Consider the following 23,628-nt stretch of genomic DNA (forward strand, 5'->3'; position numbering starts at 1 on the left):
GCTGTTTGAAGGTAGAGACTGTGTCTTATTTTCTTTTTTATTGTCCCCTCCTCCCCACTGCCCCTGGAATTATCCTACTGCTTTGCACGTAAATGGCATTCAGTAAATTCTTCCTGATTGATTTGAAAACGTTCAAAGAAGCCATATGATGTTCTGTTCATAGAAAACCAGATCTGCAAGCATATGATTACACATTGCATGAATGATGATGAACAGCTGCTATTTATGAAGCAGAAGAGACAAAAATGTTGAATGAATGAGAAATAGACTCCAGTTGAAATGGGAAGGATTTAATTTAGCTTTTGAAACTCATTTCCTGATATGAAGCTTACAAGATACCAGGAGACAATGCCAAGGAACGCTGTGGATTTTCTTTTTCTATATAAGTAAATGATCTTGGAAAGTTCCAAGATGGATCAACCACTTACTTGAAGGCTAAGGGGTATTTCTTACTGAATTCTAAACAGCCAAGTATGAGATAGATATTTTAAAGTAAGTTTTTATTTTGGAATACTTTTACAGAAAATTTACTGAGAACAAAGATAGCATAGAGAGTTCCTGTATTCCCCTCATCCAGTTTCCCTCATTATTAACATCTTACATTACCATGTTACATTGGTCAAAATTAAGTAAAGACTGAAATCCGTACATTACTATAAACTATGCTATAGATTCTTTGTTTGTTTGTTTTCCCAGTTGTATCTTCTTTCTCTCCCAAGTGAGATAGCTTTTTAAAGTTCTTTGATACTTTATAAACAATTCTGTGGTCTAAAGACCAAGCTCTGTGCATAGAATTACATAAATTTAGAGCTGCCTGGGTCCCTCATCTTGAGGTAAAAGTGCTTTGGCTTTCCAATCAATTGAACACAATCTCTAGTTCTGCCACTTGAACAGCTGTGTGTCTTTGGGCATACTGTTTACTTACCCTAAGTGTTAGTTTCCCCATTTGAAAAATGTGGGTAGTAAGACCTCTCCAACTGTGATGGTTCCTGAGATCTTTCACGGTAGGAGAATGCAGTGTTGAGAAACTTACAAGTTTTTCTTTTTTAGAGAAGTAGGTCTCCTTATGCAGTGCAGCCTGACTTTGATATCCTGGGTTCAAGCAATCTTCCTGCCTTAGTCTCTTGAGTAGCTGAAACTACAGGTATACATCAATGCACTCAGCAAAACTTATTTTTAATAGGTAATTAGACTTTTATGGTTATTAAATTAATACCACAAAAGTAGTACTCTGCATGGAACACCTATGACATTTTACATATCTTAAATTAGTAACAAAGACTCTCCTCTGAGCCCTCTTCTCCATCTTCCTGTCTAGCTTGCCTGGCTCAGCTGTAGCAAGAATTCTGCATCAGTTTAGAGAAAAACCCACACCCTTGATATCTGATCACCCTGGCCTTTTTTAGCACAAATTCTGTTAAGTTGGTGTAGCAAAAATTTCCCCATCCTTGATGTCTCTTCTTAGTAATTTTCCAACCACCAACCCCTCCAACTTTGCTCCTTGACTATACATCCCCACTCCTTGCTGTAATTTGGAGTTGAGCCTGATCTCTCTCCTATTGTGATAGTCTTGACAGCTATCAAAATAGTCCTGAGTTAAGTGTTCCTTACTATTTTAACAAGTGTCAGAATATTTTTTCTTTAATGTAGTGACAATAACGTAGTAATATAAACTAATTTCCATTTATCACCCCTGATTCATCAGAAACATTTTAAAAATAACCCCTTCAAGTTTTAACAAGCCTCTTTAAACTATTTTTGCTTTGTTACAGATAATATGAATGCTGTAAGGCATTTTTCTACCATATGTGTCCTTTATCCAAATGTTCAGCACTTTTCTAATTTTATGACTAGACGTTGACTCCCACTTCCCAGCTCCCACTAATCTCTCACACACGGGGTAATTTTAATTTGAAATGCTTTAGTCAATTATCCTCTACTTGTAGAACTATATTTCAGAAACGTCCTTCCCTTTATTGGGAAAGATGTTCTCAACAAAGGGAAGGATGTTTCTGTCTGCTGATAAAAATGTCATATCAAAGCACGTCTTACTTTCTCAGGAGCTTACTCTACTCCAGTCTCATCTCTTCCTCACCAACTGAGGAGTGCTTAGTAGTGCCTGGAACATTGGAAGTGCTGAACAAATGACTGCCGTCATTGAGACCTCAACTTTAATTTTTTTCAGCTTCTTTATTTCAAAGTCTTCACTGCAGAAACCTCTTATTCTGACCTGCCTTTGCTTTACGTCCTTTTCTCATTCTCAACAAAGAGTTCTCTTTATCTACAAAAGAAAGAGTGACTTGCAATCTGCAGATAAGGAAACTGGTGTCCTGGTTATAAAGTTATCATGCAGAAATAATTCAAGTATACTAGAATTTTATGGATGGTGCACACTAGGTGGGTAATGAGGTCTAAAAGAGAAAGGATACACAACATCAAGTAGGAGCCCAAGAAATGGTAGGTCCCTTTCTCCCTTCCTGCCTTCTCATTTTTACAGATGAGGACATTTTTACAGAAGCCCGAATAGATAAGTAGTCACAATCATGTTCTAAGAAAAACAAAAAAAGGGTGGCGGATGCCGTATTTTATTTTTCGTCATCATTCTCCTTTTCCTGCTGCTCATTCAGTTATGGTTTCATGACCCATATAATAATTCCACAAGGCTCACCAATGTTATCTGGCACCTGCTAGAGAATAGATATAGTAACAGAGGCAAATATTTTGGTGAAGTTTAACAGTTGCGTTGCCTTCTAGAATTTCATTGTATCTAATGTGCAAAAACAAACAAAACATTGTCGGTTAAGTCTGACAATCTCAAAATGGAGATGAGCACTGATTCTTAGGCCTTGGCGCAGTTCAGGGCCTATCCTTTAGCAGCTAAAAAGAGCACTTCGGCTGTAACTCGTTGGAGTGTAGTCTCATAATTTTAGGATATTTCTATTTAAGTCTTAACCACTATTGGTAGCAACTGGGAAGGATAATCATTCATTACAATAAATAGTCAACAGAATAAATATCCGACAACAATTTACGAAGCGTCTAGAGTATAATTCGGTAGCGCTTTGAAATCCACCCTGGGATTCGGAAACCGGGTAGAAAACTACCTGGTTCAGCAAACGAGAATTCAAACAGAGGAGGGGCTTGGAGGAGGCGGGTTTCGACGAACCCAGCGCAAGAGTACGCCACGGCGCCTGCGCATCCCCTGACGGGTACTTTCCATTCGCCAGATGGGGGAAACCAGGGGGAAGCAGGTTACTGTTTTTGCATTTCTATCATCAAGGAAGAATTAGGTTATGAATAGTTCCGTGAATAGTCAGGAAGCGCTGTCCTCCAAGTTCAAGATTAAGGAAACGTGGCATGCACAGCTAAAGCAAGAGGTGACGTCTTGTATCTTCCCCCGTTTCCTGGGACATTGGTGGTGTAGCCCATTCCACAGACTTTCGCTCCCTAGCAGCGGGTCGGAGATCGAAGGAACGGGCCAATTGCGGCTGAAACGTCTTTGGAAGGAGGAAGGGGGTGAGGGAGCATCCCTTTGAGTTTCGCCTCTTCTCGAGGCGGTGGTGGGAAGGGAGACATACTTAATACTGCCCTCTTAATCCAACGGATCTTACATCGTGTAGACTGCCGAGAGGGCGGCGGGAAAAGGGCAAGACGGGAGTTGGGGAAGGGAAGGAGCCAGGAAGCCGCGCGGGAGGGCGCGCGCGCGCGCCCCTTTTTCAGCAGTGTGGCGGGGTCGCACGCACGCCCGCCTCGGCGGCTGGGCGCGATTTGCGACAGTGGGGGGGGCGGTGGAGGTGGCGGCGGCAGCAGCAACTTTGCGGCAAGCTCGGGCCGGGCTTGCTTGACGGCGGTGTGGCGGAGGCCCCGCCCCAGGCGGCAGGAACCTGGAGGGAGGCGGAGGAATATGTCCGAGAGGGAAGTGTCGACTGCGCCGGCGGGAACAGACATGCCTGCGGCCAAGAAGCAGAAGCTGAGCAGTGACGAGAACAGCAACCCAGACCTCTCTGGAGACGAGAATGTAAGTGCAGCTCCTGGCAGTTACGAGACTCCGGAGTGAAAGTTTTAAATTCTTTTAAAACGGGGGGCGCAGGGACAAGCGGGCTGCTGTGGGGGGAGGGAGAGGTGTCACTCAGGAAAACGCGGGCGTGCGGGAGAAAATCGAAATTGCCTGCGGGGATTTTGATGTGGGGCCGAGAGCAAGCAGGAACTAGGCGAAGGAGAGTGGTTCTAGTGATTGCGTGGGTCAGAGAGGTCTGCCCTGAAATCAGTTTGCATGTGATGGGGAGTGTTTTGGCCTTTGGGGAGATTTAAGGGGAGAGTGCGGGTCTGAGATTCTAGTAGTTTAAAAGGCACGTTAGAGACTTTCCTAAGAAAGTCGGAAGGACGGGGCAGAGTTAGGGACCCTGTTAAAGGAGCGTAAGGGTTGTCACTCTAAGACCCTTGTGGAATTTTCAGGATGGAAAGTGATCTTCGATTTGCGGAGTTTGGGAGACTTTATTAAAGGGGGTTTTGTGTCCGCCTCCGTCCTGTCCGCGGAGACTGGGTGCGCCTGAAGGTCGCCTTTTCTGTAGGAGGAGCCGAATTCAGAGGATCGATTTTTGATTTGGGGGTGGGGAGTGACTACCTTTGAGGAAGTAAGAGTGGGTGATTTCTTCTTTGAACGTTTTTAGTTAAGATAAGGGTGAGGGGGGTGGCGACCTGAAAGATTTTAGGTAACAGTGGTATAGGCAGATGTATTTAAGTGTGGGCTCCTGGCTTCGCCAAGTGCGAGATGTTTTGCAATCAGATTTTTTTAAGCTCTGAAATGGATATCCGTAATCATTCGGTACCAACATTTAACCCAACTGAGTTTTAATTGACTCGCCAGTAAGAGCCAAATTGACATAAATAAGTTTTCAGTTTCATGTTTTAGGTTGATAACCAGTAAGGTCAACGAAATATCTTGACAATTTATTCAAAGATACTACTCCGAAATGTGATTCTCCTTCTCATGATATATAACAACTTGTGAATATCTTTTAAAAATTCTTAAAATGTTTCAGAAGAGTGGCGTAAGTTCTTCATTTTCTCAGTTTGGCTAGTTTTAGGAATAAATGTTACATCTTCTACACGCAGTTTCTAAATTCTGTCATAATTCCTAGCTGAAACATATAATGGTGTCATGACTAAGATTTTCACGGAAAAGATGGGAAAGGATTCTTTTTGCAGAGACAAGATAGATATTCTTGGGATTGTCAGTTTGTGGGATCTTAGACTTGAAATTTCAGGAAAGCTTGGGTATTAAGTGTTTTGTGTTTTTCCCCCGATTGTGCGCCCCAATCTCACTGTACATTGGGATCTAACATTTTTTACCCTCTTCTTTTTATTATTTGGAGACCGTTCATTTTATTTCTGCGTTTTCTTAAATTTCTCTAGGCAGATTAGAGTATTAAGAGCACAGATGCTGGATCCAAGTGATAGGTTAAAATTTCAGTTCTATTAGCTTGACCTCGAGCAAGAGGCTGACATAATTGTCCTAGTTTCTTAAAAATGAGGATGGTGGTGTGTGGTGTTTACCTCATAGAGTATTTGTAAGCATTAAATGAGTTAATATAGCTAAAGTACTAAGAAGAGTGTCTGTCCCGTAATAAGTACTATACACGTGTTATTTATTTATAATAATTACTACTACTAATTTTATGATTACATAGAATAATGTTTCTGGCCCTTCCACATGCTTAATAATCAGGCAAAATATAATGGAACTGTGAGACCTGTTTAGAATGAAGAAACTTGCAAAGGACAAAATAAAGCTTGTTTTCTTCTTGCAGACCCTTACAGGAAAACATATTCTTTGCTGCAATTTTAAAGCTGTTCAAGACCAAATGATTGGATTAGTTTTGTTTTGGTTCCTCCATTTGGATAGACTTAATTTTGTGTGTGTGCGTGCGCATGCCTTGGGAGCCTTGATCTTGTAGAGTCTTCTCAAAATAACATTTTCAGATGTATGAAATACGGGATATGAGGTTGCAAACAAATTCAATTATAAAATTGTACACCATGTTATAAAATATTTCTAAAACAAATTTTAGATGTAGTCCTATACTGTATGTACTTTGTTAGCACATTAAGTAACAAGATCTAGCAGCGGGTCTGATAGTAGTGATGGGTATAAACACTTTTTCGAAGTATAATATAAAAATACTTGATTTCCATTGGTGGCAGAGTCACAACTTCAGTACCATTAAGCATGTGTTACCTAGATAATAATAGAAGGAAGTGCTAAATTTTAAAGGTGGCAAAAATTAAGATGCAATTTTTTTTCCCCATTTGAGTTCACAAGCCTTCTGAATTTCATCCATGTACCCCTGACTTAGGGGCAGCAGTAAGGTAAGGGAGTAGAGAACATTGTATAAAAATGAGTTTAGAAAAGATAAGGGCAATAGTTTTACTCTTGAGGGAGCCAAATAATGGCAAAAGGCCAAAGCAGATGGGGGAAGAATATGTTTTTGTGTTAAAGGTAACCTGAGCAGTTACTGCTGTTAATGTGAGTCAGAGAATTACAGGCACATATTTTAAATTTATTGTATGTGTTATCTGCCATTTTATTGAACATTTTGAGATCATATGACTGCAGAGTAGTTGGCTTCTGCAAGAGTACTAATGGATGCCTTGGTAGTAAGATCAGAGGGGTGAATCTGGAGACTTGTCTTTTGCTTAAGCAAAAGCAAAGATGCAGGGCATCCCTGTGGCAAGATGTAGGTGCAAATTACTGCCCTGTGTCTGTTTCCTCGTTGGGCAAGTGAAGATGGTAGTACCATGTCTGTTGCATAGTATCTTTCTTTACTTCGAGAGGGGAATAGGATGGAGGTCAGCCTGTACATATATTAGACACTCAGCAAAGACTTGATTTTAGTTTAAAGATAAAATGGAAGCATGGTGGCTGTATTACATTTTCATTTGATTCCATCTTGATTTGCCTTGGGAGGAGATGGGTAAATTAAGTGGTCAGAAGTAAAATAAGCAATGTGCCCTATTAACGAATGTTTTGTGTGGCCTCTTTATTGGCAGCTCAGTGTTTAGCCAGAATGTAAAGAAACTGATATATAAAAATGTCTTAGAGTTTTTAAAATTTCATTTCTCTAGTGTTAAAAGGTAATTTTACAGAAAAAATGGCAAGTGAACACATGTTAAAACTTTTACTCAGAGGGAACCAGGCAAATGTTATACAGTAACGGTTAACCCGCAAAATCAAAACAGTACAAATTCATTAATATATGGAGTAAAGGAATGGAGAGATGAATTCCAGATGGAGACAGAAACTTTTTTTTCCCTTGAGTGGAAGGGAAGACATTTTGAACCTCTACTGTAGAGACAAAATTTACATGTCTATCAGTTATTCATAATGAAAAAAGAATTGTGGCTGGGCGCAGTGGCTCACACCTGTAATCCCAGCACTTTAGGTGGCTGAGGCGGGAGGATCCTTTGAGTCCAGGAGTTTGAGACCAGCCTGGGCAACATGGTGAAACTCTGTGTCTACCAAAAATTAGCTGGGTGTGGTGGCCAGCTCCTGTTGTCCCAGCTACTCAGGAGGCTAAGGTAGGGGGAAGATCACTTGAGTCTGGGAGGTGGAGGTTGCATTGAACCAAGGACAGAGTGGGTGACAGAGGGAGAGCCTGTCTCAAAAAAGAGTTGTAAGATAGCTCAAAGACATAGTGGAGGGCTATAGTCTGGTAACTTGGAAAGGTGTGCTATATAGATAATGCATAGTTTTCCACTGAGATACAGAATTGTTTTCTACATTTGGTGTTAATTATGTGAATACAACTGAAAAGGTGGAGAGAAAAAGATATTAAAATACCGCATTTTCTGTTTCTGTAAAGACTAATGATATTTACATTAAATTATAATTCAAATATTTGTTGAGTACCTACTGCTTGCTACCCACCTATTATTTCATTTATGATATTTTTTAACCTTCTATATAAAACCAACTTTAGGAAGCAATAATTTAGAAACAGCCCCTAAAGCAGTGTTTCCTAGGCTGTTTAATAGGCATTTCATGGGAAAAAAAGGCTTCCTCTGGAATGTATTTTAGAACTGCTGCCCTAAGGTCATAGATTAAATAAATCTTTTCTTTCCAAAGGAGACATTGGAATCTGTAATCAGGAGGTAGTGCAATCCTCTTCTGAGGTTAGAGAGCTGAGATTAGAGGGCCACTCGTGTGTGAGATAAGGTATGAATTAGGAGAATTTTCAAGGTTTCCTGCAGTCATTTCTTTTTAATTGTGATTGAGAGTCTCTGGAGTTCTGATTTATGAATATTATTACTTTAGAACAATGAGACAGTTTTAACTTGTAAATAGCATGGAATATATATAGCACTTTTAAAAAATTCTAAATGGTTTGCGTTATAAGCAGAATTTGAATAACAGGATTTTAACAGGTGACATCTAATGTAGAAGCCATTAACACTCCTGCTTCAAACGGCTCCCCAGCTCCATGCTCCAGACTGAGCAGCAGTCAAATACATTATGAAGACATATACATCAGTCAGATTTAAGAGTCACAGCTTTGGGGTGGAATTACCAGCCAAGAGACCAGTTAGGCTTTTTCAGCACTTCAGTACCTTTTGTAAAGAGCAGTAAAGATTCACTGATACAGTGTATTAAAGTGACTGGAACAGACCAGTGCCTTATTAAAGACAGTATTACTCTTCCATTATTCTCATTAGTATTTATTTCATTTTCATTTTTGCTGAAATATAAAATATCTACAAACCTTCTAACGTGTAGCTGGATTATGTTTATCCTTATGTGGAGGCAAGAATACATTTTTTTCTTCTTGCAGAAATTATTTCTCTTAGGTCATTCAGCATCTTCGCAGTAGAGTTATTTACTGCTAAAAACAGTATTGCTGTTTCATGTAATTTTTCCTCATTTACTGCTTACAGGATGACGCTGTCAGTATAGAAAGTGGTACAAACACTGAACGCCCTGATACACCTACAAACACGCCAAATGCACCTGGAAGGAAAAGTTGGGGAAAGGGAAAATGGAAGTCAAAGAAATGCAAATATTCTTTCAAATGTGTAAATAGTCTCAAGGTATGTGCAAAAAAAGATCCTTTGGGCTGAATGCTAGGCTTCAGAAATTATTTCTCTGTGGCAGGCATTTCGTACTCAGGATACTCTGTCAAGTTGTAAATATTTTAAAGTTACAGTGTTTTGAAGGGTTTTTTTTTTTGTAGTTCAGACTGCATATCTATTTTAGTCTATCCCATGTTTAGTTTTTTGGTTTTGTTTTTTGTTGTTTTAATTTAAATATGTGACAGTGTTGCAGGATGTTTTTGCTTTATTGTTTGCATTCAAATTAAAGATTTGGGTAACTATTACTCTTTATATTCTAGTAAAACGTAAAAAACATAAGCCACTTCTAGCATCAGTTTTTAAAAAGAACTGAATGTAACCCATTAACTTTGACTAAGTATAAATTGAAACAGATGTTTTACTTTGTACAGTTTCTGTCCTTTGTTTTATTTGTAACTGTTTTCAAAGAAAAAGGTGTAAAAATTTTTTAAACTTTTTAATATTAAATATTTAGGAAGAAGGGTGTTTCGGTTATTTAAATTAATGTGTCCCCAATAGTATTTTTATTTACTTTATAAAAAGGGTTACTTGTGTTTAAGATATTTTCTTTTATATATGTCCAGTTTGTTTTTTAAATGTGAGGTTATTTTTTTCTATACTGAGGAAAAATGTGTATTATCTCATACATATGTAAGTTAAAACCTTTTCTAAATATCCAAATATATTTTTTTATAAGTAAAGTCTTGGGAAAGCGTAAGAAGCTATGACTGTATGACATTTTTCTGCCTGTGTAGCAAAAATTCGATGCTCAGTGTGTCAGATTTTGCTCCTGTAAAAGGAGAGAAATTAATCTCAGCATATTTTTTTAAAAGTCAATTATAGTTTCATGTGCATATTTATTTACATTAACATACTACTTTTAGGTACTGTACCTGGAAGATGTTTTTAGCTGCCTTTTATACTTAAGGCAGTATTTCAAAATCCTAAAGCTGTGGCTTTTCCAATGATGAGAAAATGAAAGATGTACTTTAAAAGTGAAAACAGTGCCTTAAACTGCACATGAAAGTCAGTGTTAAATGCCAGAAGATGACCAGTAAATCCTAAAGCTGAAAAATAACTTTGTGAACAAAAGTGAATAATTGTTCTTTGTACATCTCCTATAGCCTCCTGGTAACTGTGCAGTTACAGTTTATTTCTTCCCCTAGTCCCCGGTGTTCAGATATTCTCATTCTGACTAACAGAAAACAGTGATTTGAATGGAGTCTGCTATGCTTCACTTTACAAGGGAAAAATTTAGCCTTATAAAATTTAGTGAATGCCAGAGAAGCTATTAAGGCCATCTGTTAATTTCCTTTTTCAGAAAAATAAATTGTGTCCTTTTGTGTCCACCAAAATTATCCAGTTTATTGTGGTTCAGAATATGAATGGCTTAAAATATTAAAGGCAAATATAAGTGTTTTCATAGGTAAGTGGTTATTACCTAACTTGTGATTTCAGCCTTTGGTTGTGATAAAACTTTATCATACACAATATTTTAAAATGTGAAAACTAGACTAGTAGACATCTTTTAATTTTAGTGTCAAAAGTTAGCTTATGTATGATACACAAAATAATGTATTGCATTTTGGAAAAAAGAAGGGGATAGGTTAGTTTACTATCATTTTCTGGTTTGTAAGATACATTAATTTTTTCTTATTTCATGATTATTTTATAGGAAGATCATAACCAACCATTGTTTGGAGTTCAATTTAACTGGCACAGTAAAGAAGGAGATCCATTAGTGTTTGCAACTGTAGGAAGCAACAGAGTGAGTGTTAAGGGGTCTATTTAGTATTTGGCTTGATTTCCAGATCTGGTGTTAATGTAATATTGAAATAGAATAATTTCAGAGTACATTTTATGAAGCTGGTTTAACAATATGATTTTTTCATGTAAGAGTGAAGCTTTCTAGAAATTAATTAAAACTAGTATGCATGGCTGAAAATACATCTTTATTTAATATATTACCCCTAATTATTTATGAAACAGGTTTTATACTTGTATTTGTCTTCATAAATACTTGGTTGAAAGAATTGGCATTCTTTTTTTTTTTTTTATTGGCGTTCTTTTTTAAGTGATTTTGGTATTTATAATTCAAATAGCGTAAGAACTGGCTGTGATTTTTTAAAATTAAGGTAATGAATGGCTCTATAAATGAAGCATAAATCCAGTGGATTTAAATAAGTTATTGAGATGTTTTAATTATTTGCAGTAAACATTTGAGTTTGCTTTTTTTTTGTCTTTGTTTTGAGACAGGTAGTGTTTGGTGGTGGTTTTTGTTGTTGTTGTTGTTTGTTTTTGAGAGAGAGAGAGTCTTACTCCTTCCTCCAGAATGGAGTGCAGTGGCTAATCAAGGCTTACTGCAGCCTCAACTTCTGGGACTCAGGTGGTCCTCCCACGTCAGTGTTCTGAGTAGCTACAGGCATGCACTACCATGCACTACCATCCCTGGCTAATTTTTTTTGTAGAGATAGGGTTTCACCATGTTGCCCATGCTGGTCTTGAACTCTTGGGCTCAAGCAGTCTACCTGCCTTGGCCTCCCAAAGAGCTGGGGTTGCAGTCATGAGCCACCATGTCCAGCCTTTTAAGGAAATTTTATAATGACATGTAAGGCTCTAGGCCTTTTGCTATTTGACAAGGTCAATTCATTGAAACTCTAAATATTTTTAAGTTACCACTGAAGTTGATAACATGAAATAATAGCTTTTTTTCTTCTGTTTTTGGTGTTTAGTCAAATGTAGGTTTTAAGATAATGTAGTCTGCTTATAGTTGTTTAGTTCCTAGATTCTTTGAAAACAACAATTCAGAGGAAAAATTTTGCGGTTTTAAGAAAAGGTTGAGGTTATTTTTTTCCTAGTTGGGAATGTAGTCCATTAATTAAATTTGAGTCCACTTTTAAGACACCACTGTAAACCTAAGTTAATATTTAGCTTTGATAGTATTGTAATTGGTATAGTTTGTGCTCCAGTATGCTGATTGCAGTGTTTTAGGTTTTCTAACAAAAAGAATCCCTATTTTTATTTAAAGTGACATAAAGGGGTGTCATATAGTTTATTGAATTATAAAAAGTTCTGCTGTTAGAACTTCTTTAAAAGGAAGAAAGAAAAAGAAAACAGTTATCACATAAGACATAATCAACCTAGTTAGCAGCCATATAAAGAATTTTTTTTGAACATTAACATAGAGGAGATAATGAATTAATAGGTTGTGATGATATACAGGATCTTCAGAGGTCTTCAGTACTATTATAAAATAATAATAGGTTTTTGCTAATGTGACTGACTATAAGCTATAAGAAAAATGGGGCCGGGCACAGTGGCTCACGCCTGTAATCCCAGCATTTTGGGAGGCTGAGGCAGGTGGATCACCTGAGGTCAGGAGTTCGAGACCAGCCTGACCAACGTGGTGAAACCCTGTCTCTACTAAAAATACAAAAATTAGCTGGGCGTGATGGTGGGTGCCTGTAATCTCAGCTACATGGGAGGCTGAGGCAGGAGAATCACTTGAACCCGGGAGGCAGAGGTTGCAGTGAGCCTAAATCATGCCATTGCACTCCAGTCTGGACGACAAGAGTGAAACTCCGTCTCCAAAAAAAAAAGAAAATGGAAATAAATTTATAAAAGTTTAGTATTACAAAATTGTGTATGGTGTATGTATAGTTTTAATTTTAGAGTATGCAACAAATGAAAAGGGCTATCATACATGTGAAAGTTAATATTTGATTATCTGTACCCATGAGAAAATAATTCATTAAGCAAATTGCAGACTTTTAAATATGTAACTAATATGTAAATACTCAAACTATCCAAAGACTTATTTTTATTTGAATTTTTATTTTTTATTTTATTTTTTTTTTTTTTTGAGACAGAGTCTCTCTGTTGCCCAGGCTGGAGTGCAGTGGTGCGATCTTGGCTCACTTCAACTTCTGCCTCCTGGGTTGTAGTGATTCTCCTGTCTCAGCCTCCCGAGTAGCTGGGACTACAGGCACATGCCACCACACCCACCTAATTTTTGTATTTTTAGTAGAGACGAGGTTTCACCATGTTAGCCAGGATGGTCTTGATCTCCTGATTTCGTGATCCACCCGCCTCGGCCTCCCAAAGTGCTGGGATTAAAGACATGAGCCACTGTGTCCGGACTTATTTTATTTTACTTTTTTTTGAGACAGAGTTTCGCTTTTGTTGCCAGGCTGGAGTGCAATGGTGCAATCTCGGCTCACTGCAACCTCCGTCTCCCGGGTTCAAGTGATTCACCGGCCTCAGCCTCCTGAGTAGCTGGGATTACAGGCGTGTGCCACCACGCTCAGCTAATTTTTGTATTTTTGGTAGAGACAGGGTTTCACCATGTTGGCCAGGATGGTCTTGATCTCTTGACCTCGTGATCCACGCGCCTTGGCCTCCCAAAATGCTGGGATTACAGGTGTGAGCCACTGCACCCGGCCTAATTTTTATTTTTTAATAGAGATGGGGTTTTGCTATGTTGTCTAGGCAATTGAATGGATGAAATATAAGTCTAAAAGATTGGAAATCAAAACCACTATTACTGCAATATTTAATATGCTCTGTGTATTATGTAAAACATTCAGCTTTATAATGGCTTCTTTAAGCTCACAGGAGGTATTTTAAGGCAGTAGTTTCTGTAGTATATTTAAGATATGATTGCGATTAAAATATGTTTAAAGGTTGGAGAGAGTATGTTTTCTATACTTGAGATGAAATTTACTGTATTTTTATTTTCATTAGGTTACCTTGTATGAATGTCATTCACAAGGAGAAATCCGGTTGTTGCAATCTTACGTGGATGCTGATGTATCCTTTCCTGGGTTTTTAATATCTTTAGTCAAAGGAATTTATTTTCAATAAGTGCACCAGAACTTTTATAAATTAATCAATTCCCTAAAGTTATTGTTCTTTCTTAACCTATTTCTTCACTATCACCCAAGAGAATCCTGATATCTAGTTTTCCTGAACCTTAGAAATCCATTGTGGTAGGTGTCAACTCAGCTAGGCAAAAAGAAAAAGAAAAAAATCCATTGTGGGATGGATGTGCTGCTGGTTGGGTGCAGATGTCTATAGAGATAGGAGTATTAGAAATCTAGTAATAGAAAATGTTAGCAAAGACTGGTTAAAACCTTTTTCTTTGACCTTGCCTAGAATATATCATTTCATTGTAGTTATAGTGATGAACTTGGGTTGTGACTGGTAGTCATTCCAAGTATTTGATCAACGAAGCCTAGGAAGAAAAAAAAAGTTTAGGAAAAATAAAATATAATATATAAAAATAAAATAAAATAGGAAATAAAATATTGCAAAACAGGTTCATAAAGAAACAGAAAAATTTGAAAAGCCCAAGAGTTAGAGTGGTAAAAGCTAAGTAATAAGATATTTCTTCCAGATCCATTTGAAAAACCTAGCAAACAAGACAAGGCAAGGACATTCAGTCTTCTCTAAAAGATATTGAAATGTGACCTGTTGTTGTATTGAGACTGTCTCACAAAGAAAAAAGTGGAAAACCGAATTGTTCTTTTTTAGATATTTATAGACGTATGGGGATAGAGCAGAGGTTAAACTACAGCTTGCAGGTTGGCCACCTGTTTTTGTAAAGTTTTGTTTTGAACACAACCATGCCCATTCATTTGTATATTGTCTGCAGTTATTTTGGTACTACAACTACAGAGTTGAGTAGTTGTACAAGCAGCTAAAGAGTAAACAAAATTGAGGAGAGAGAGTGTAATTTTGTTTGATCATTTGTTATGGATTTTAGACCTCAAATCACCATTGTATATATTTGGTTGTATAAGGAAAATTGAGAACTTTTGTGTCAAAAACTTTAGCAGTTCTTTGTAAGTTTCTATTATAATTATTGACGTGTTTCTTTTTCAAAAACATTATGTTTCTTAACTGTGGAATTTCTTAGGCTGATGAAAACTTTTACACTTGTGCATGGACCTATGATAGCAATACGAGCCATCCTCTGCTGGCTGTAGCTGGATCTAGAGGCATAATTAGGATAATAAATCCTATAACAATGCAGTGTATAAAGGTGGGTTTTTCTGGTTAAGTTGTAGATCTGCTTCTTTTGAATCTACACCTGTAAAAACCTGTAATGTTAAATTTAAAACTAATGTTATGAATGTAACATTTCTCATTTGATTTTTACTTTTCTTACATCTCTTTAGATGAGTTTTTTGAGACCTTTGTCACGTTTGAGTAATGTAAATTAAGGAATAAGTGGGAAAATGTTAATATTTGTAGTGCTTTCTTTTTAAATAATTTCCCTCCTTCACCCTTGTCATGGTTTGCTTTGAGAAGCTCTAAATGAACAATAAGAGCGAGTCCATTTTCCAAGACACCTAAACTGGAGGGGTGTTATCAAAGGGACCTTGTAACAAACATAAAGGTGAAGCCTAGGAAGTTGATAAGAAGACGAGTTTTCCAAATCACTTTCATCAGCTGTTTTTAACTGTGGGGCCACATCAAACTCTCCTGAGGATCTTTAAAACCCTACGCATATTGGAGCCTCCGCTAATCCGATCAGAATATATGCAGGTGGAGTTTGAGCATCTTTTTTTTTTTTTTTGCTTTTTTTTTTTGTTCTGAGACGGGTTCTCACTCCTTTGCCTGGGCTGGAATGTAGTGGCATGATTATAGCTCCCTGCAGCCCGTCTCCTGGGCTCAAGTGATCCTCCTGCCTCAGCCTCTCAAGTAGCTGGGGCCAATTTTTAATTTTTTTGTGTGTGTGTATGAAGATAGGGTCTTGCTGCATTGCCCTGGCTGGTCTTGAACTCCTGACCTCAAGCGATTCTGCCTTAGCTATCCAAAGTGCTTGGATTAAAGACATGAGCCACCCACTGTGCCTGGGCTCTTTTTTTTTTTTTTTTTTTCCTTTTCACTTCAAGTTTGTTGGGTGATTTTAGTATGCAGCCAAGGTTGAGAACCACTACTTTAAGTGAAACTATTTTTACATTCTCTAAAGATTTATGAAAAAAAATTTGCTGATTTTGAGATAGGAAACTTGAAATGTTTTAAATTTATTGTAGCACTATGTTGGCCATGGAAATGCTATCAATGAGCTGAAATTCCACCCAAGAGATCCAAATCTTCTCCTGTCAGTAAGTAAAGGTAAGTGAAGCAAATGTGTCTTTAGTCTGTGCAATTTGTCAGAATTAAGATGGAGTCACTAATGTCAAGAAAACCCTGACAAATAGGAAAAACCATGAGAAGACAGTCCACATGCTTGTATGTCTGATAATAAAAACTCACAAAAAAACACAACCACAGCCTTGCACAAAGGCCATCACAACCTTACACAGAAAATAGTGCCAGTAAGTGCCTCTCCATCCTGAGACTGGCATCACCCTTGTTACTGATTTTGTGGCCAATCTTATTTCAAAACAATTATGTAATCCTTCTCATTTTTTTCTTTAAAAACCTCTGTCTTTCCTTTACCTCTCGGAAAACACACATAGTTTACTTTGGCATGCACATTCTCATTGCAGTGCTTTATTTCCATATAAACATCTTTTATTTTAGAGAGCCTCTCTTTTACTTAGGTTAACAGGTCCTGTTTTATTTTAAGTCTAGTATCTGTTAGTTATTTTTCCTGATCTTCTCACTGCTCCCACCCTCTACCCTCCAGTAGGCCCCAATGTGTGGACAGATAGTGCTCTAAGGAAATAAAGCCAAATTAAAAAAAAGGTTATAACAGTAAATTTTAGTAGGAAAATCCCAGGCTATGTTAGCATATCCAAATCATTCTGTCCAATCATGTGATAATAAATACTATATATGAAAATTCATATTGCTTTTTTATTTTTTAAAAAAGCTTTTGTTTTATAAAGGATTTCCTATAGAATTTCTTAAAAATGCTAAGTTTTTCAGGATAAGTTATTTGAAATATTCCCATAAAGGGAAAGCATTGCATTTTGGAAATCACTACCTCTAGGAAGAGTTGATTACTTTTTCTTGTCTCTTGATAACACTAATTGGGGCTCAGATATTTCTGAACAAGTGTATAGGCCATAATGCCTCACTTGTTCTAAATATTACAACTTTTTTTTCTCTTTTCTTTGTTTTTTTTTTTGAGACAAAGTTGCGCTCTTGTTGCCCAGGCTGGAGCGCAATGGTGCAATCTCGGCTGACTGCAACCTCTGCCTCCCGGGTTCAAGAGATTCTCCTGTCTCAGCCTCTCGAGTAGCTGGGATTACAGGCATATACCACCATGCCTGGCTAATTTTTGTATTTTTAGTAGAGATACGGTTTCTCCACATTGGTTAGGCTGGTCTTGAACTCCTGACCTCAGCTGATCCACCTGTCTCAGCCTCCTGAAATTCTGAGATTACAGGTGTGAGCCACCACGTCCTGCCTCTATTTATTTATTTATTTATTTTTGAGACAGAGTCTTGCTTTGGCGCCCAGGCTGGAGTGCAATGGCTCTATCTTGGCTCACTGCAACCTCTGCCTCCTGGGTTCAGGTGATTCTCCTGCCTGACCCTCCCGAGTAGCTGGGATTACAGGCGCCCTCTACCATGCCTGGCTAGTTTTTTGTATTTTTAGTAGAGATGAGGTTTCTCCATGTTGGCCAGGCTGGTCTCAAACTCCTGACCTCAGGTGGTCCACCCACATCGGCCTCCCAAAGTGCTGGGATTACAGGCATGAGCCACTGCGCCCAGCCCAATATCACAACTTTTAACCCTGGTCTTCCCCTATTGTGCAGTAAGAGCATTTTAAAAAATCAGAAGTTTGAGCATGAATAAGAATTTTGCTGCAAGTGATACTATCAAGAAGGTAAAAAAGCCTACCCAAAAGGAGAAAAAATATTTATAAATCATTCCAATAAAGGAATTTGATTTTTATTTTTTGTTTTTGGAGACATGGTCTCACCCAGTCACCCAGGTTGGAGTGCAGTGGCGTGATCATGGCTCACTATAGCCTCAACCTCCTGGGCTCAAGTGATCTACCTGCCTCAGCCTCCCAAGTAATTAGGACTACAGGCACGTGCCGCCACACCTGGCTAATTTTGTAAAAAATGTTTTTGTGGAGACGAGGTCTCCCTGTGTTACCTAGACTGGTCTCAAACTCCTGGCCTCAAGCAGTCCTCCTACCTCGGCCTCCTAAAATGCTGGGATTACAGGCATGAGCCACGATTCCCAGCTAATAAGGGACGTGTAACAAGAATTTTTATAGCTCAACAATAAAAAGACAGCCCAATTTAAAAATGGCCAAAAGTTCTGAATGACATTTCTTCACAGAGCATACACAGATGGCCACTGAGCACATGAAAAGATGTTTAACATATTAATCATTACGGAAATACTAATCAAAACCACAATGAAATACCACTTCACACCTACTTAGGGTGGCTATAATAAAAACGTTAGATACTAACAAGGATTGACTGGCACAAGAAGAAATCAGAGCCCTCTCAGACACTCCTGGTGGGAATGTAAAATGTAACTACTTTGAAAAACAATCTGGCAGTTCCTCAAAATGTTATAGAGTCACTAATCCTAGGTGTTTACATATGTATGTATATCTTAGGGTTGTGTGGGTGGGGGTGTACATATGTATCCCCAAGAAAAATGTTTATACAAAAGCTTGTACAAAGTTGAAATCAAGGAATCATTTTTACAGCACTGTTAATTTTCACATGTATTACTTCCTCTGGGGTGTTTATGTGATGGATTTATATTCACAGACAGAATGAACATTGTTACATTTCAAGCTTACATGACGTGTCTTTGCTTTACATTCTTTCTTTTTTTTAAATACTGTTTTAGAGACAGGATCTCACTCTGTCAACCAGGCTATAGTAGAGTGATGTGATCACAGCTCACTGTAGCCTTGAACTCCTGGCCTCAAGCAATGTTCCCACCTCATCCTTCTGAGTAGCTGGGACTACATGTGCACACTACCATGCCTGGCTAATTTTTTAAAATTTTTTTGTAGAGATGTGGTTTCATTATGTTGTCCAACCTGGTCTCAAACTCCTGGCCTCAAAAGATCCTCACACCTTGGCCTCCCAAAGTGCTGGGATTACAGGTGTGAGCTACTGCACCTGGCCTGCTGTACATTCTTTATTAATGTTTAATATAACATTGCTCAAATTATAGCTGCATAATTTTTGAAGAAGGACTGTCATTCTATAAAATTGTGCATGATATATGTAGTTATGTTTTTGGCTTACTGTAAAAATCATAAATCTCAGTCCTCTTTCAATTTTTTAATGTGAGTGTGGTGAAGGGAAAAGCTAGTATCTTGTTCTGTGGAATAAAATTGCTTGTGTCAAATCTGTATTTTATTTCAAAAGTATATTTCCATCAAATTAGGTTATTTAAAGAAAGTTATTTGAGATAAATATGCTTAAAATATTTTTCAGACCACATAAATATTTCTGAACTTACTGTCTTAGTCCATTTTAACCTGGCATTAGAGAGTAAGAACAAGAAATTGAACTTGAAGCCTCTTTTTTTTATATATAATTGGAATTAATTCATTCATAAGAGTGGCAGTCTCATGACCTAATGCTTCTCATTAGGTCTCATCTCCCAACACTGCTGCATTGGGATTAAGTTTCCCAACATGCTTTTTGGGGGCTCATTTAAGCTGTAGCATTCTGCCCCTAACCCCCAAAATTCAAATCCTCAATCATATATGGGTGAGACTCAAGGCAGGATTCCTCCTGAGGTAAATTCTCCATCTGTGGGTCTGTGAAATCAGGCATCTTATCTATTTTCAAAATACAGTGGTAGGATAAGCATAGGATAGACAGTCCCTTCCAAAAAGGAGAGATAGGCAAGAATAAGGGTAACTGGTCCCAAGTAAGTCCAAAACCCAACAGAACAAACAAGATTAAATCCAAGGCACCAGAATAATCTTCCTTGGCTCCATGTTTTGCCTTCTGGGCATGCTGGGTGTGGGGTTTGGGCCCCAGAGGCCTTGGGCAGCCCCATCCTTATGGGTTTGCCATGTGCAGCCCACATAGCATCTTATGAGTTGGAGTCGGGTGCCTGCAGCTCTTGCAGGCTGGTGGTGTGCCCTGGTAGCTCAGCAGTTCTGGGATTTGGGTGATGGCTTTTTCCCCATGGCTCCACCAGGTGTTGCTGTAGTGGGAACTGCTTTGTGGCTCTGCCCTTCTGAAAAGTTTCTGCCTGGAGCCCCAGGCTGTTTGTGATGTTTTTTGAAATCTAGAGAGGAAGCCGTGCCTCCACAGTTCCTGCATTCTCTGCATCTGCAGACTTAACACCACAGGGACACTGCCAAGATTTGCTGCTTGTACCTTCAGAAGCTATGGCCTGAGCCATACTTGAGCCCCTTCAAGCTATGGGGTGACCAAAGAGCACTGCCTTGGAATAGGGGGAGCAAAGTGCTGAAGTGGCCCTGGACAGTGAATGTAGAGGTCCCACGGGTGCTACTCTGGAAACCTTGCCCTCAAGGTCCTAGCTGTGTCTTGAAGATCTCTGAAGTGCCTTTGTGGTCATTATCCCATTGTCTTGGTGAATAGAACCTGCCTTCTCTTCCCTATTAATCTCCTTAGCAATTAGTCACTTAGCTACATCCTTAATATTCTCTCCCAAACATGCTTTTTTATTTTATGTATTCTTTGAAGAGACAAGGACTTGGTATGTTGCCCAGGCTGATCTTGAACTTCTGGGCTCAAATGATCCTTCCACCTCAGCCTTCGAAAGTGTTGGGATTACAGATGTGAGCCACCACACCCAGCCTGCTTTTTTTATTTACGTGGCCAGGCTGAGAGTTTATAAATGTTTATGTTTTGCTTTCCTTTTTAATTACAAATTTCACCTTTAGATCATTTCTCATTTTATGATAAGCAGGTAGAAGAAGCCATGCATCACTGTGAATGCTTTGATGCTCAGATATTTCTTCTGCCAGGTATTGGATTCATTGCTCTTAACTTCTGCATTCCACAAAGTCCTAGGGCATGGACACAGTCCTGCCAAGTTCTTCACAACTGTATGGCAAGGATGACTTTTATTTATTTAATTTATTTTTTTGAGGCAAGGTCTCATTCTTGTCACCCAGGCTGGAGTGCAGTGGCACAACCTCTGCTCCCTCACCCCCTCTCCTGCCTTTTTGCTATGAGACGATTCAGCATGAAGGCCCTCACCAGATGCCGGCACCATGCCAGTGATCCTTCCACCTCAGCCTCCCGAGTAGCTGGGACTACAGGCACATGCCATCACACCCCGCTAGTTTTTGTATTTTTTGTAGAGATGGGGTTTCACCATGTTGCCCAGGCTAGTCTCGAATTCCTGAGCTCAGGTGTCCACCCACCTCAGCCTCCCATGCTGCTGGAATTACAGGCATGAGTTACTGCACCTGGCCTGGCTTTTTATTTTTATTTTTTAAAGACAGGGTTGGTCTCTGTCACCCAGGCAGTGCAGTGGCATGATCATAGCTCACTGCAGCCCAAAACTCCTAGGCTCAATTGATCCTCTTGCCTCAGTCCCCCAAGTAGCTAGGACTGCAGGTACACCCCACCACACCTGGCTAATTTATTTTCTGTGGGGATTGGGTCTCACTGTGTTACCCAGGCTGGTCTTGAATTCCTGGCCTCACGTGATCCTCCTGCCTCAATCTCAAAGTGCTGGGGTTACAGGCATGAACCATCACACCCTGCCAACAGGGATAGCTCTTATTCCATTTTCCGATACCTTCTCATTTCTGTCTGAGACCTCATTGAATGAGACCAACCTCATTGAATGAGACCAGCCTCATTCTGTCTGAGACCAACATTGTTCTGCCAACATTCTGATCACAGCCACTTAAGTAATCCTTAAGAAGATAAAGGCTCTCCCTGCAGCTCTTGTCTTCTTTTCAGCCCTCACTGGAATTACCCTCAATGCTCCACTCACAGCAATATAGGCTTTTTCTAGCCTGCTCCTCCAGATTCTTCCAGCCTCTCCTCATTACCCAGTTCCAAAGTCATTTCCACATTTTCAGGTATTTATAGCAATAGTCCCGTTTCTGAGTACCAACATTCTGAGTCCATTTTGTGCTGCTGTAACAGAATACCACAGACTAGGTGACTGACTGATGGATTCATTAATTAATTTCTTTCCTATTGCTCAGGCTTCACTAATTTTAAAATTTTTTGTTGAGACAGGGTCTTGCTATATTGCTAGGGCTAGTCTCAAACTCCTGGGCTTAAGCAGTCCTCACATCTTGGCCTTCTGAAGTGCTGGGGTTACAAGCATGAGCCACTGTGCGTGGCTGACTGGGTGATTTATAATGAACAAAAATTTATTTGGCTCCTGGTTCTGGAGACTGGGAAGTCCAAGAGCATGGTGCCAGCATCTGGTGAGAGAACATGCTGAATCGTCTCAGCAAAAGGGCAGGAGAGGGTGTGAGGAAGCAAGAGATTGAATTTATAGCCTCAGGCCCTTTTATAATCAGTATTAATCCATTTGTGAGGATGGAGCCCCCATGACCTAAATACCTCCCATTAGGCCCCAGCTCACACCACTATTGCATTGGGGATTGAGTTTCTAGCACATGCTTTTGGGGGGACCTATTCAAACTATGGCACTTACCTAGCTAATTCTACATCTGATGTAAACATTTTAAGTTGCTATATAATATGGATTCCATATTTAGGCTTTACTGTGCATAACTTACATCTAGACTTTAGTAGTTTTTCTTTCACAAGATGTTGAAAGTTCACAGTAAATAAAAAAAATTCGCCTAATTTTTGTATGTTTATACTAGATCATGCTTTACGATTATGGAATATCCAAACGGACACTCTGGTGGCAATATTTGGAGGCGTAGAAGGGCACAGAGATGAAGTTCTAAGTGCTGTAAGTTGAAAACTGCAGGGCAATGACTTTCAGGTTTACATAGCTGTGAACAGTCTCCATGGAACTCTTTCCTTATAAGAAAGTGTGTTTTATGTAGCCTGTCAGGCAGACATTCACTTACGTTTGACATAGAAGATTTTAATCTCCAAATGAAGGAATAAAACAAGTAAAGACTATATTTATTTATTTATTTTTTAAATTACTTGCACTTTATACCAATCCCTGGAGTCTTCTGAGAGCAGTATGATCTTGCTCCTTTCCTTTTAATCTAAAATCACTAAGTTAATGTTTGTTTTGCTGTTTCGCAGTTATTAAAGAAAAAAAAATTAAACTATGTAGCCATTAAAGTGCTTTTCCATCTTTTGTTTGAAGTTGAAACATAAGTTTTTTGCTTTTTGGAAGTGTTTTATTGTGCTCACACTGTTTTAGGTAACTTATTTCTAGCTATTCTCTTTGGGTGGCGTAGTATAACACAAGACCAGTTTAAAGATAAATACCACCTTTATATTGATGTATTGTAATCCATTGGTCTATTATACAAGTGTTTTTAGTTAGGTTTCAGATTTTAACATTATTTTCGTTTATGTTCCATATTTAGCTCATTTGATTCCTGTAGTAATTTCACACCTCTTAGGTTATTTTCCATTAAACTATGTAAAGGGGCAGCATATTTTACAGCATGTAACATTTTAGTTGAAGGTAC

General features: G+C 38.7%; 1 protein-coding gene across 3 annotated transcripts in view; it reads left to right on the forward strand.

Moving 5' to 3' along the window:
- The first annotated feature begins 281 nt into the window (after positions 1-281).
- The window catches only part of EED (embryonic ectoderm development), a 38,022-nt gene continuing 14,675 nt past the window's right edge, over positions 282-23,628 (forward strand). For all 3 annotated transcript variants that reach the window (XM_024255853.2, XM_002822322.4, XM_009246918.3), the window contains exons 1-7: positions 282-4,018; positions 8,932-9,084; positions 10,781-10,873; positions 13,849-13,914; positions 15,023-15,148; positions 16,146-16,227; positions 22,834-22,925. In XM_024255853.2, the coding sequence (XP_024111621.1) occupies positions 3,905-4,018; positions 8,932-9,084; positions 10,781-10,873; positions 13,849-13,914; positions 15,023-15,148; positions 16,146-16,227; positions 22,834-22,925 (726 nt within the window). In that variant the 5' untranslated portion in view covers positions 282-3,904. The remainder of the gene's footprint in view (positions 4,019-8,931; positions 9,085-10,780; positions 10,874-13,848; positions 13,915-15,022; positions 15,149-16,145; positions 16,228-22,833; positions 22,926-23,628) is intronic.

This window comes from Pongo abelii, chromosome 9, assembly GCF_028885655.2.
Source record: "Pongo abelii isolate AG06213 chromosome 9, NHGRI_mPonAbe1-v2.0_pri, whole genome shotgun sequence".
NCBI lineage: Eukaryota > Metazoa > Chordata > Mammalia > Primates > Hominidae > Pongo > Pongo abelii.